Source organism: Macaca nemestrina, chromosome 6 (assembly GCF_043159975.1).
Source record: "Macaca nemestrina isolate mMacNem1 chromosome 6, mMacNem.hap1, whole genome shotgun sequence".
Lineage (NCBI taxonomy): Eukaryota > Metazoa > Chordata > Mammalia > Primates > Cercopithecidae > Macaca > Macaca nemestrina.
In genome coordinates, this window is record NC_092130.1 from 69,376,795 (window position 1) to 69,392,375 (window position 15,581).

Genomic DNA, 15,581 nt, shown 5'->3' on the forward strand with positions numbered 1-15,581 from the left:
GTAATGCATTATTTATTAGGAATATAGAAGAGCTCAATGAAAGAACTGAACACATAATGAAACTGCATTTCAAATCAGACATATGAGTGGACTTTTCAGTAAATGAATTTTTGATAGACATAGGAGGCAGTGCTGTATGTTTTGCTCTTCACAAAAATCAATTCTAAACAGCTACACATTAACTACTCACACAGAAACATGTCGTAGAGGAAAATACATGATGTGAAATGAGCACATGTAAACATAGGAAAACATACACTATGAATGTCTTAGAAAATAATTTGCTTTATATCCTGAAATAAGTCATGAAAAATTATTAATCGATTGTATACAAATATAAAACATTTATTTAAAAAGACACCATGTAAAATTAAAGCCAAATGGCTAAGTAGGAGAAAACATTGGCAACAGACAGAAAATACAAGAGAACTGCTAACAAATCCATGAGATAAAAGGACAAATCATTCAACAGAAAAATGAACGGTGGAGGAAAAAGACAATTAACGACTGTTTATATGTTCTAAAATAAACATACAAAAATATGTCCATCGTCACTAGTGAGAAATTTGATTTAAAACCAAAATAATTTTTTCATCAGAGTAATAAAAATTACAAAAATCCAATAGCAAGTGTCATTAATTACATGGGGAAGCAGATGCTCATTTGTTGCTGAGGGGAACTGTAACTTGATACAACCATTCTGGAACCCAAATGGAGGTATCTCTTCAAATTAAAAATGCTTATACTCTGGCCTGAAATTCAAATCCTAAGCATATACTACAGAGAAAGTCTTGTATGTACAAAAAGGGCTCATGTAGGATGATGTTCCTTTCAGCATTGTTTGTAATCATAAAGGAATAAAAAGAAGGAAAACTTCCTTAAGTGTCTATTATAGGCAAAGTAGACTGTTGGACACTGCAAAAGAGATAAGGTAAATGTGAATGTACCAAAATAAAAAACTCCCAAGTAGAAATAGCAAATTGTAGAATAATATACGTACATGTATGTAAAAATCACAAATATACATTTCTTGTGGCTGTAGATAATGTATACACATTCCTACATTAAACACTCATAAAAACAATCTAAAAAAAATCTAGGAGAGTTAATAACTGTTACTTCTACAGAGGGTATTGGGACTGAAGATGGTTTTCAAAAAGTACACAAGCAAAATGTAGTCATATATTACATGTGTAATTACAAAATTTAAAGATAAACTAGTGTGCACAGACTGATATATTTTAAGGAAAATATAGACAAATAAAATTATATTTTGTATTTCTTTCCCTCCCTTGATGGAAACAGTACATGAAAGGTTCTAGATTACCTGCCAAAATGATGTAATACTATCTAAATATATCTCTGATAACAATACACTCAAGTCTATATGCCCACTTGAAAAAGAGAAGAAAATTCAGTTCATGATTTTATGTAAGCAATACAATTTCAGTTCATAGCTCTTAAAATTTTATTTACAGTCTTTACTAGGTATAGAATTATATATTGGAATTTTGCCATATTCCAATTTAGAATATAGTATTTAGGAAAGAGGAAAATAATTTTTTAAATTAGAACTTAAGTCATGAATAACATTTCTGTCAGTGGCTTTAGTAAGTCAATACACATTTCTAAAAGAAAAATGAAATTGAGTACAATAACCAGATTGGCTTATTTCCTTAGTAGTTTATTAATTCTATCTGACATCATTAAATAAAAACATGAATATTAAAAGTATCATTGGGAAACGCCTTTTGAGGACCGCTTCTTCTGGAGATTATTCTATAAAACTCTCTTACCCTAACAATGCACAAGAATGCTATTGGTGTTCATATTCAACCCACTGCATTTCATGAAAGACCCAACTTTTAAGTGTATAAACTAAGAATAGTTTTTAGAGCACTATGCTTTAAAGAACTGCTTATTTTTAATTCATGTATTGCAAAAGTCTTGAACCATAAAAACAATGATGACGAGAAAAAAACTCCAGGGCTACCTGGTTTTGCAATGGTTGTGAAAGAAAAGTATACTCAGCAGTTTCTTCCCAAATAAAAAGGTCCTTCCCAAAAAAGTGTAGCCAAAACGAAACAGAACAAAACAAAACAACCTGTGGCTTTGAAATACCCATTCTTGGCTGTGGTAGCAATAAACAATATTGCTAAAAATTGTTTGCAATGATTTATGGAATTTTTATCTTTTCAGAGGACATTAAACTATTGTTATCTACATGTCTGCAGTGGCAATAAAGGGCCACCTTCCAATGGAATTTGTAATTTCCCTTACCTATCCTTGATATCAGTTTAACTGTATTTAGCCATTTGCCATGGGCAAGGAAGGGCCTCCCACATTTCTGATCAATGAACAACTTCCTTTCAGTACATTACAATGGAGAAAGCAGTAGGCCACTGTTAGAAAGTTTCAATCTGTCACTGAAATACCAACAGACCTTTAGCCTGATTCCTCTCCCGCAACACAACAGGGCTGTGCTGGAAGATGATTAGTTTATCCTCCAACTCTGTGAGTCAATGATTCATATTTTTATCAAAGGCCGCCAAGGAAAAAAAATTCCTTTTTTCTTCATATCAAAACAGCATTTTTATAACTACACCATGTACCAGTTTTATCTGACATTTTCAATTTAATTCAGCAATACTTCACAGTGAACATGCAGTATCTCTTTATATGAAACAGATACTAAAAAAATATAAGCAGGTAATAATTTTTAAAAAATCATATAAAAGTTAATGTGTGAAGAGACTCAGAAAATAAATCATTTGAGCAGATTCTTTAAATCTTCAAAACGAAAGGCAGGTGTAATTTATTTTTTTAACTTTTTGTAGAGATGGGATCTTGCTTGCTATGTTGCCTAGGCTGGTCTCAAATTCCTGGCCTCAAGCAATCCTCCTGCTTTGGCCTCCGAAAGTGCTGGAATTACAGGCATTATCCATCATGCCTGGCTGGGAGGTGTGATTTTACTTCAAGAAAGTATTTAGCATTTAAAGTGGAGATTTACTGACTAGTCAGTAATGCTAACATTTATTTTCTTTTCACATTGACACCTGGAAAATAAGAAATGAGTTCAATTGAACCCATTTAATATGTAAGTCTTTGATATGTTTAGTCACAAATTTATTTTTATAACAAAGCACTTTTGAGATAATTTAAAATACACATGCTTTGATTGAAGAGTGATTGCAAATGGGTCCAGTTTTCTTCCACCTGGGATGACAAATTTGTTATTTCTTCTAGGAGTACTGGCTCTGAAGGAAGCATTTTGAGGTGTAACTGCAAAGAAAAACATGATGGTTAAACATTTAAGAAAATTAAAATTTTACCTAATCTGGATTCAATTTTTCTACCAAGGAACCACAGAAGACACTAGGTGAATATTTGTTTTCTTAAGTGCTGGTTTATTACTATCTTCCATTTTCTCCTCCTCTATCAAACTTTGTTTTTTTATTATGAGCTCCTTTATGATACTATGACTTCCTTGGTAGAATTAAAGTGGTCATCACTCTTCTCCACCTAAGGACAGTCCTGATACGTTTAAATAATTAGATCAACTGAACTCATTTTAGTTATAAATGGGATAAAGAATCAAATCTATTATCACCGAAAATCAGCATCATCTACCTCCTTCAACACATTATACCACTAAAGTAGACCCTCAAAACATGAGTTCTCCACTATATTAATCATAAAAGTAACTGTCTTACTGTAAAATGATCAAAACTCCTTTACCAATGATAGAAGTGAACATTTTGATTTTAGTAGTAGAAAAAAAACAAAACAAAACCCTACTTTCTATTCATAATCACAAAAAACTTCCAAAATGTAACTAACCACTAAAAAAAGAAAAGTTAATGGTTCAGCACATTGGATCAAGCAGATAGCATAAAAATGTCAGGGGTTAAAGTCAAAATTGCTGTGCAGTTGAGTAAAAAAAGAAAACAAGACTCCTAAGCTGCACTGTCCAGTTGTCTAATGTGGTAGTCACTAGCCACATGTGGTTAAATTTAAATTAATTAAAATTCTATAAAATTAAAAATTCCGTCTCTTGATCACACTGTCTACATTTCAAGGATTCAGTAGCTACATGTGGCAAGTGGCTATGACATTGGAAAGGATGGATATAGAACATGCCCATCTTTGCAGAAAGTTCTATTAGATAGCACTGCCACAGAAGAAGACAAGTTGGGCAGTACTGTCTTACATTAGACTTACCTTTAGAAACAATGCAAGGTATGCCTGGGCTAACTCGAAATCACGCTTTCTGTCCAACATCATCCCAATCATTTTCAAGAAGCTCTGCATAACTTCTACAGACCCACCACAATCAGGAGACAAGCTTCGCAGCTCTGTTTCAATTCCTGATGGGCCTGATTCTTTCAGAAGGTTGAGAGCAGTGTCATCTGCATTAAATTTTATTCCAGTTATGACTTGATTATAATCATTTAACTTAGAAAACTACAGTTTTCCTTTTATACCCCAAATAGGATATATTTAAATGGTACAGGAAATTCTTCCTGTGGGTTAACTTTTTCATATTATGTAGAATAAAACCCAAAATAATTGAAAATCAATACAAATAATGACAGCAATATAAGAGAAAGTACTCAAAACACATTGTTTCTGTAATTTAAACCTTTTTCCTGTTAATAAAGAAAATCTAATGCCTCGCAACACTTTAGAATTTTAAAAGCTCGTATATCTTCTCTCAGAGTAAATCCTAATCAAGAAGGCTATAAAGATACATACAAAAGTATTAATAGCGGTTAGCATTGGGAATCCGACGAGGTAAAATAATTTTTTTTATTGTTATAAAGTTATAAAAGTACATAATCATTAGGAAATACATTACTAACAATAAAGAATATATAAAATTGGAGGGGGAAGACCCCACCCCTTATTCTTACCTAGCCCAAACCTACTTCTTTTCTCTAGAAGTATCGTTTCATATGCGCCCTAGGAAAACATACTCAATACACTTACAGCTATTTTTATGAGTCACTTGAGAATTGCAATGACTATGCTTTAGCTTTCTGAAAAAGAGTATCACCAATGACAAAAGTCTAATCACTTTTGGATCCTTCAGTATATAGTAAACAACAGTGTTTTTATTTCTTTGTCTCCCCATAAACATAACAAGTCATTTACAAGGGCTCATCAGTATCATTCTTTGACTTTTGCTAATGTGGTCTCAAGTAATCTTGGTATGAAAACAAAAGCATTCGAATCAAAACAAGAGGATAAGTTAAAATTATTAGGAGAGTAACTAGGATTTTTTTAAATGATTACAGTTCTTATGGCTAATCACTATTAGCTACAGACTGTAGCCTTCAAAATTTAAATATATTAACACAACAGATAGATTAAAACATTTCCTTTTTAATAAAATAATTTGGGAATATATGAAATTACCTAAGCAGTCTGCTGAATTACAAATTATAAATAAAAACAAAAGACTTGCAAATTACTTGCTATAAAAATGACAAAACTTTTACATTTAATTCACATCAAGAAGGATCTCCTTATTATAAATGTAATCAATAAATATATCCATTTCCAAACAGCAAAAAATAAATTAGATATATGAAAAATCTTCAACAGATTTTTATAATATCAATACCATTTGATCTTAGTGGGCTTATTTAATATAAATGCTAAAATTATTTAAAATTAAAACCAAAATTTCAATCCTTTTGATTTTTACTATCTTAACTACTGAGAACTCTGATATTTCCTTCAATTTCTCCTCATATAAAGTAAAATAAGCTAAAGATATTTGTTAAAATATTTTATAATTCAACTTACACTTATTATTTACCAGTCCTTCTTCAAGTTTCAAGCAGAAATCTGATTTTTGAGCCAAAACTCCAAGATTTACCACTTTAGACTTAAACAAAAACAAATACATATTATTCAAATAATACAAGTATCACCCAAAAATGCATAGTTTGTAATTAAAAGGTATCATTAATTTACCCTGTATCTGTAAAACTAGGTCTTGGTAAAGAAGTACACAAAACACATACAAACATAAACCGATATACTTAGAATGTTCTAATTTGTTTTTTACCTGCTGGGGATCATTATTTTGTTCAGGTGCAGCATATCTGGGTACAAGGCCAGGAATTGTTGGAATGAAAAATGGTGCTGATTTGGGTACTTTGGGTGGTTCCTTTGGTTTATTCTTTTTCTGATTAAGAGAAAATGAGAAAGAAAAATAGGAATTATCCTGCCAACAGTTTCTAATATTTAATTTCAAATCAATTTTAAAACAAATACCAAAAAGTAAAAGAGGAATGAAACTCTTTCACATAAGAATGTTAAAATACGATCTCTTTTGACCAATACCACAGCTATCCTTAACCTGGGTTTCCCAATGCAGATCTCTAGCACCCTTGCTGGTAAGGCAGAAAAAAAGTGACAGGGCACAGGAGAAGTTCTAAGACAAACATAGCTCATTTTCCTGAAATATGAATATTTACATGAAGATATAACAGTTAAGTAATTTTAAATTTCTTTTTGTATTGAGTACAAACTCTTTCACAAAACAGGATGAAAAGCAAAATTTACATAAATGCTTAATACAAAAGGGTTTCTTAAATTACTTTTCTCCAGAGAAACTTTGGAGACAGAAGCAGACTGACTTTATAAGTAATTTGATAATCTTTCAAAGTACAGCTCTAATTCTTCTATTTTGTTGGAATTTTAATTTTTCCTTAGTACTCTGTGCTTTTAAAATGCAAGAAAACACTATTGCTGGTTTATAAGTATTTCAAATGCTAGTAAAATTATATTAGGAAAAACTCTACTGGAATTTCCACTGAAAGAATTTTGTTTTGGTAAGTACATTGCTACATATCAGTATCTCAGGAACATTTTTTTTTTTTTTTTTGAGATGGAGTTTCACTCCATTGCCCAGGCTGGAGTGCAGTGGCGTGATCTCAGCTCACTACAACCTCTGTCTCCTGGGTTCAAGCAGTTCTCCTGCCTCAGCCTCCAGAACAGCTGGGATTACAGGCGCATACCAACATGCCTGGCTAATTTTTGTATTTATAGTAGAGATGGGGTTTCAACATGTTGGCCAGGCTGGTCTCGAACTCCTGACCTTAAATGATCACCCACCTCAGCCTCCCAAAATAGTGCGATTACAGGCATGCACCACCATGCCCCACCTCTCAGGAACATTTGATGAAAGTGCCTAATAAAGAAGTCTCACAATTTCACCTCACATTATTCTTCCATTCTTTAGGAGCTATGCAGCCCTAGGGAGACTTTCTATTCCAAAGTGAAGCTATGGTATAAAAGAAAATGATCACATGAACACAGGACAAAGCACTGCCAACTGTAGCGTAAGCAGAGCCCTTTAGGATGGTGGAGACTGTTATGAGTCACAGTTACCATTCTAACTCACCATTCTTGAGTTAGAAAGGGGACAGTCACTGATTTGTTAAAACCATAAGGCTTTGAAGGAACTCCATAGTGCCCTGCAAATTATCTAGTCTTATAAAGAAAAGCAAAAATAGAAGTTATCCACAGGACAAATGTAAACCATAGTCTTGGTACATTCTCTTCTTTTATTCAGCAGAAAATAAAAATATTAGAGGTTTTAACATATTCCCATCATAAAGATAATCCACTCATGTTTTGATATATGATTTTATGCAGTACAAACTATATCTAAGTGAGGACCACAGTAGCCCCAAAACTCTGTTCAATTAGTTCAGCATTATTCTGATTGCTCCCCTCACACTAATCTATTTGTACTTATTAATGCCTTGCATTTGAACTATTTCATAAAGTACTCCCTTTAAAGCTGACAGTGTGGACAGCATGATGAAGAGATTCCATAACATGCCCATGCTCCTAGACAGCACACCTTTATGTTGATGACTAATCTCTCAAAAAGTTAGCAAGTAAAAAGAAGCAATTTTAACTTCTGTGAGGAAATGTAATGTGAAAACTTCTCTTTCCTTACCCAAGACACACGTTTCTTTTCTTGTGTTATTAGTTACAAGGATAATTACATCTTATTAGTTACTTATGTCGGTGTTCCTTAAACTTTTTACCACAGCCCATACTGTGACTTAAGTACACCTAACAGATCTAGTGTACATGTATGTCTAACCAACTCAAGTTTCACCAAACAATACTTGCATTCATGATCAAACGGTAGCCTGAAATTTTTCACTCTATTGTATTCTTTTCAGTAGTTTTTGCTACTGACTAGTGGGGAGTCATAAAACATACTCTAAAAAAATACTAATCGATACCATAGTTGTCCATTTTTCATGCAGAATCATAAATTCCTCAAGGACAAAGGGGCTGTTTTTTCTTCACCACCATACTCTCCAGGTACATTATTTAGTACCTAGTTCATGTTAACTTACGTACCTGGCCCTGACACAGCAAGTTCTAAAAATCTTTCAGTAGTTGACAGGGTATGGTGTGAGATAAGGGGTTAACTTAATAAAATGAAAGCCTAGTGGAATTTCTCCAGTCCTCAAATACCTAGCAGTAGAAATACATTATAACAGCTATAGTTGTTCCCGCTCGTTTTAGAAACTTATATAAAAGTGATGAGGCTGGATTTTAAAAGATCAGTTTCCAATAGCTCTGTAGTTACAGGATGAACTTTTGCCACATCTAAATGTCTGCTGAGTGTTCTCAAAGTTGACATATATATGAGTATCTTGTGATAATCACAGCATATTAAACAATATTTGATTAAATGGCATTGTCAGTGTTATCTTACACATTAATTGCTCTTCTAATGCCCTCAAGTAGGAGCAGTTCTCTCTGCTTAAAAAAATAAAAATGCTTCTGGATGCATGCTTAGGGTCTATTAAGTGTATTAATTATTACCTTAATAACATCAAGATTAAGAAGGTTTTTCCATCGTGATTCAGGAAGAAGTGAAAGAGTCACCAATTGCTCATTCAACTGTTCTGGCGAATCATACTCTATCATTTCATCACTTGGTTCTACTGTTTCTTCTGATACTTCTACATCTTAAAAAATTTTTTCAGGTAAAACAAAAGATTTTTATCATATAAAAGCAACTTAATTCATTTCAAATCCATCTGTATTTCATAACATGTTCACTTAATGCAGCCTTGTAAACTGTTCATTTATTTCATTTCCTTATCCCTGTCTTTTTCTTATTTTATCATAACTAAAACTCCCATCACTAGACCCAAAACACCTGTTTCACTGGTATACTATTTGATAGCTTATCAATACCACATCAATTATATTTTTGCCTAAATTCATGAAGTCATTCAAAGTCTTTTATATCAGTTAAAAAACACTTGGATTGAATGCACTAAACTTTGCCTTTGGTAGCAATATCTCCTATATTAGGTTTATAATATTACGCCTCAAAAATTGCTTTGCAATTTTGTAATTACCTTGGGTTTGACAAGTACCAGGAAGCATTACTACTGAAGGGACATAATCTGCAGGAAGTGGCCGTAATGAAACAACTGAATACAGGGAAATATTGGACCTGAAAAATCAAAACATAAGCAATATTTTTAAAACTATAAAAAGTTTCTTCAGAGAAACACTCTACAATATTGAATTTAACTCCAGACTTTTATTAGTTAAAAAAAGACCTCAAAGATAGATTGTATCAATTTAAAAACCCCTTGACTTACATCATAGATGCCATCACAACAAAGTTGTGTAAATATATTATTGAATCTCTTTCCTGACGTAGTACAAAAACATATTAAAGATAGACCAGTAGCAGATAATACTTTTATAAGGTAAAATAACTTTCATATATTGTTTTGACATATATCAACCTTTATTTAAGTAAATTATAACAGAAGGAAAGATGAACTCAGAAAGTAAGTCAGAGTGCGAATATGCTGAGCATATTCTTGCTCTGCATATTCTTGCGGTTGCTGAAAGGTCATAGATTCTCCTTCTCTAGAATGGCCCTCTAAGTAGCCATATTTCTGCCTCTCAGCCCGCACCCTGGCCATGGATGACTAATCAGGATGTAGATACCAGTCCCAAAGAAGGGGACAGGTTCTTTTTCCCACAGTTTATGAATCTGTAATAGAAAATAAAAATTGAGAATCTCAGGTTTCAAGTTATTAATAGCAGTACTTTATAGAGAGGGGCCATACTCCTGCTGTGAGTGCTCACAGCTGTTCTTTTCTGAATTGTTGAAGCCTCATGGATTCTAAGATACTCCATTTTACAAATTAAGGTGAACAGGGTCTATTTCTATTATATATTAAAATTCCTTTTGTATCTTCAAATGTAATTACAACATTTTATCATTAATTTTTAAAAAAAATCAATTTCTTTTACCCAATAGATGTATAAAGTTAGGAAAGAAACAAAATTTTTCTAAACCCAGGTGATGTTCTAGTTATTATGAGCAATCATAGTCCCTTACAGGTTCATCAAAATTTGAAGATCACATAAGTATCTTTACACAGTTATGAAAAGTCATGCAAACAGAATAAATCTCTCAGAAAGTATTCTGCTTATACTTATGCCTTATTTTATAGACAAACTAGGCTGAGGTTCAGAAGTGATTGGCCAAGGTCAAAAAGTAGTTGTGGGATACTGGCAGGAAAACCATGGCGTGACTGGGGACTCCTTTTCCTAAACTTTTAGAACTCACTTATTCTTTCCGCAAATAAAAGCCAAATATGATAACAGGTAAAAATCAATCACGTGGTTTGGAATACATACTGAAGCAAAGCTGTCTACATTATCGAGCAGACGTTGAATCACTCACAGACTTACAGTGAATTAAATCTATGTTAACTTGTGACATTTCCATTTAATAAATTTAAAAACAGCCTAAATGACAATTTTAGTGACTCTAACTCTCTGACAATACAATCTTCTTCATCCCCAAACAGAACCATATGAAAGAACTTACCATAGAAAAATTCCAAGGTGGTCCACATGGGAAGTTGCCAGAAAGTCTCCAGTAGGAGACATAGAAACATTGAGAGGAGCCGAGTCCAACAAAAAGCAGTCTATAAGGCTACAGAAATAATTGACATGTTAAAAGTATTTGAACTCTACCAAAAAGGATAAAATTCACAAAAATATTTTTGCCAAAAAGACAAGGGATAAGAGATGCAGAAAATGTTTTTTTTTTTTTTCTTAAATCACCAGCATCGATCAGAAAGTCACCACTAATAAATAGCTTTGTTAACTAAGTTACTATGTGAAAATAATCTCACTTAATGAGAAAGACAACATTCACTAGACTAACTAACTGGAGAAGCAGTTTCAACAACAGGGAGGAAGCAGGAGGAAATCTTTTTTTCTCGAATACTAAATTTTGGTAGACTGACCTGGAGACAATTCTAAAGACATAACATTTAAAATAAATCTAATTATCAGTATTCTATATTTTTGTTACTTCAGTGAAACTGATGAAAAGCTTAGGCAAAAGGAGAAAGTAATATAACAAAATGGATGTAAATAAGAATGCTAATTTAAAAAAAAGCTTTTCAGCAACTCTGTTTTTGAAATAAGTAATTATGCTATATATGAAACACATGACAATTCAGTCTCTAGAGAAGAACCATAAAGCAATTTATGGAAACTAGCCCCACAGCTTTAAACTGCTGAAGGGATTTACAAGTTGGGGTGAAAGGGAGAGTAACTACAAACCAGGTAGAAGACTCAGAACAGGCTTCACAGAGAACACTTATGTTTGAGAGGAGCTTTACAAATGGACAGGATTTCAATGGATATTGGTGTCTAGTAGAGAAAGCACTTCCTGGCTAAGAGAAAGGTGGTGGATAAGGCAGGGAAAATACAATTGTGTAAAGTGAGGAGTGCAGTTTTGTAGGACTATTAAGCATAAGCATAAGGCTGCATACAATGTCTTATATACCAAACACCTGAGTTTGTTTCAATCTTATAATTGATGGAAAGTCATTAATCACTTAAGAGGAGATAGTGGCATAATCTTCACTTACATAGAAAACTTGCCATAAGAATGCAGAATATATTTGAACAGAGAGAATGGTGACAGTATGGTAGTAATCATTTAACAATCAAAAAAATAACTAGGATGGTGGTAGCAGGAAGTGAAAAGAGGTAGATTTAAGAAGCAAAGAGAAAGGCCTACACTCATCTGAATCCTGCTGAAACACTCCTTAGGCTTGCTAAAAGTGAGAAAAGCTTTAAGGAGAGTATAGTGGTTTTTAATTACAGCTTTTCTGAAGCCAATATATTATCCATAGGAAAGTACACACAAATGACTCAAGTTCCAGATGTACATTAATACAAATTATTTCAAGAACAAGATTAACACTTTTTTAGTGCTCTGTGTGAGGAAGTATCCTCAGCACTTGAGTGTGCTAACTAATCGAATCTTCACAAACCCTATAAGGCAGATCCGTCCTTACCATACAGTCCAGAAAACTGAGGTCCAGTAGGATTTGAAAACTCGCTCAAGGTAGAAAGCAATTGGGTCAGGATTTTCACCCAAGCAGTTCTACCCAATTTATATTGTTAGCCAACATAAATTATAGTAAAGCTACTATTGAAACTAAAACACAAAAAGAGGGCAATAGCTTACAAACACCCAGAGTATGCCTACATTGGTGATTCATGGGACACACACTGTGAGCAGCTCAAATGTAAATGAAGACTGTCCAGTGTGAGACATTAAGTTGCTTGCCCATGGTAAAACGCCTCTCTCAATTTGCTGAAAGAGTCAATAAAAATATAAACCTTAAACAATGAATGCAAGATGGAAAGAAAAGACAACAATTAGAAGCACCGGAAACAAACACACACACATCAAAGTGTGTTCAGGAAAACGACTGCTGTTTAACTGTCCATTATGGGGAAGGAAGCAATAACTTGTCTGATTTCTCTTCAAGTCTGTTTTGAAAGCTCACAAGAATGGCTTTTATTGGGAATCAAGGGAATTGGGGAGAAGAAAACATTTGCTAAGCACTTATTCTATGCCATGGACTATTAAATTATTTATGTTAAGTCACTTAATCCAAACAATCCACAGATGAAGATATTATCCTAACACATACAAAGATTAAACCTAAAACATGGCAATTTCAAATCTTAAGGTATTTCCTTTGTCTGAATATTACTCATCAAAAGTTTACATATGTGAAGGGTAAAACCTCCTAACATGTTTAGGAACTATCTGTTAAAAAGAAAGCTTACTGCTTGAGCAAACTTATTTTACTTCATACTATAATTATCTTGCCAACTTCATTGTGTAACTTCATTTCCACAGCTGTGGTGTGTAGGTAGATGGGACTTCCATTATATAAAACCACCAAATTGAGGAAGGTGGTTTCCACATACACAGCTATTCTACACTGCCACATTAGTTCATAAAACATAAATGCACAGGCTCATCCCAGACCTAAAACTACCATATAGTTTCATGCTAATGTTAAAAAATAAGTCGCAGGTACCTTATAATTTTTTCTCAAAGAATATTAATACAATTCCTATTCTAAGGGATCAGATTTACAAGATTTGAGCCCTGCATAACCATTCAGAAGGTTGTTTCTGATTATTATTCTGAGCAAATGGAGACTGCTTCCATATGTTCTATTTCCAAAGTGATAAAATCACCTTCCACAGAAATCTTTAAGGAGTAGAAGGGGATGTTTCTGCCTCAGTGAGAAATTCAAAACAATGTCTATTCCAATTCTTCTCACGTAATGCTCCTCAGGAAGTAGTAGGGGTTGGGTGAGACAGAACAAACGAAAAGTTCTATTCAGATTATTTAATTTTATGTATTTCTCACCCCTCAAAGAACGCAATCTGGGCCGGGCACGGTGGCTCACGGCTGTAATCCCAGCACTTTGGGAGGCCGAGGTGGGTGGATCACTTGAGGTCAGAAGTTTGAGATCAGCCTGGCCACATGGTGAAACCCCAACTCCATTAAAAAAAAAAAAACAAAACATTTAGCCGGGCATGGTGGCACATGCCTGTGGTCCCAGCTGCTCAGGAAGCTGAGGCAGGAGAATTGCTTGAACCTGGGAGATGGAGGTTGCACTGTCTAGCCTGGGCAACAGAGCAAGACTTCGTCTCGGGAAAAAAAAAAAAAAAGAATTCAATCCGAATTTCTATTAGATCAAAAACAACCAGACATAAAAGGTGGTGGTAGTGGTAGAGGAATGATAACTTCAGAGACAAAAAATTTCAACTCAGTTCCTCTGAAAATTTTACAAACATAACAAATATTTCAGCACTTTAAAAAAACTTTACAAGAAAGTTTAACACCCATGCAATTTGTTTCAGATAGGCACAATTCCAGATGGATATACCTGTATGTTAATACACTCAAAGGTTTACTCATAGATAGCTTCACTTTCCAGGCTATGTAATGTGTTTTCATTATTCAAATTATTTAATTAAAAGAAGAACTAGTAATTTCCAAAGGCTGTCACACTAATTATGTTTTTTTCCAACAAAATCAGTTCATACTTAAAACGAGACAAATACAGTCTGAGCAAAGATGATAACATAACTGTTAAGAAACCTATTTGTTTCTCCTGTGCTTATTTTGTGCTCTGTCATTTATCAACTATGTCGCCTTGGGCAAATCACTTAATTTCTCAAATAGCCTCCACTTCCTCATTTTTGAAATGGGACTAATAACAGTAATAGTACCTACAAGTTGTTAGGATATGAAAAATAAAAGCATATACAGTGCCTAGCAGCACATTGTAAATCTTAGCTTAGTTGCTACTAAGCAGCAGCAGTTGTTGGATAGTTATTCCAGCTCTCTCATTTGGTCCACTTCAAATGTTAACCAAAAACTTTTTTCTTTAATAAAAATATACTTTTCTCCAATCAATTTAGATTTTATTACATTTCCTTTTAACAATTCGATGTGGTCACTTCTTGCTCTTGTGCTACACCCAGCTTCATGCCTCTCTATTCACTTAAAATTGCCTATGTTCACCTAAAAATAAAGATACTAGAACTGAAAAGCTATCAGATTTGAATCTGTTCAACTTTTTACTGATATAATAAATTCAGCAAAAGGCTAATGCTGAGTCAAAGGTTAGTGGCTTTGAATGCTACTTTCAGATCCTAATTTTTCCATTCCAAAGACAAATTTACCACTTAAAATACATTGCCACTTTACTACTACTGAATAATCTCTCCCACTAATATAAACTATTAAAAAGGAAAATGAAAAAGGCATTATGCCAACTCTACTATTTATACAACTTTCTTATTTTAAAGCAATTCAAATTATATAACATTAACTTTTAGAAAATAGCAACAGCCTAAGAAGTGACAGACCACTAATATTTCTAATAGTGTCTTTAACAAAATTTTTTTTTAATTAAAGAAATGCCAACTTTTAGTGAACTTTCTGAAGCCAAAGGAGGATATGGTCAATAAATTAGATTTTGCTTCACTCTATTTTAAGTGAAAGAGACACACCTGTGGACAAAGGTTCCTGGTTATTAAAGCTGGATCCACTAGTGACAATCGTTAGCTGTGCTTATAAATCCAGTGTATACACAAGATGGGTAGGTATGCCTCAGGCCTGTTTCAAAGTTGAAGGGAACTGAGGATGTCAGAGTTTT

General features: G+C 33.5%; 1 protein-coding gene across 1 annotated transcript in view; it reads right to left on the reverse strand.

Annotated features, from left to right (window-relative positions):
- Positions 1-324: 324 nt before the first annotated feature.
- The window catches only part of LOC105471120 (WD repeat domain 36), a 37,449-nt gene continuing 22,192 nt past the window's right edge, over positions 325-15,581 (reverse strand). The window contains exons 17-23 of the mRNA XM_011723485.3: positions 10,913-11,020; positions 9,414-9,511; positions 8,869-9,014; positions 6,077-6,196; positions 5,812-5,893; positions 4,222-4,409; positions 325-3,282 (exon numbers count right to left, since the gene is read on the reverse strand). Of these exons, the coding sequence (XP_011721787.2) occupies positions 3,133-3,282; positions 4,222-4,409; positions 5,812-5,893; positions 6,077-6,196; positions 8,869-9,014; positions 9,414-9,511; positions 10,913-11,020 (892 nt within the window). The 3' untranslated portion in view covers positions 325-3,132. The remainder of the gene's footprint in view (positions 3,283-4,221; positions 4,410-5,811; positions 5,894-6,076; positions 6,197-8,868; positions 9,015-9,413; positions 9,512-10,912; positions 11,021-15,581) is intronic.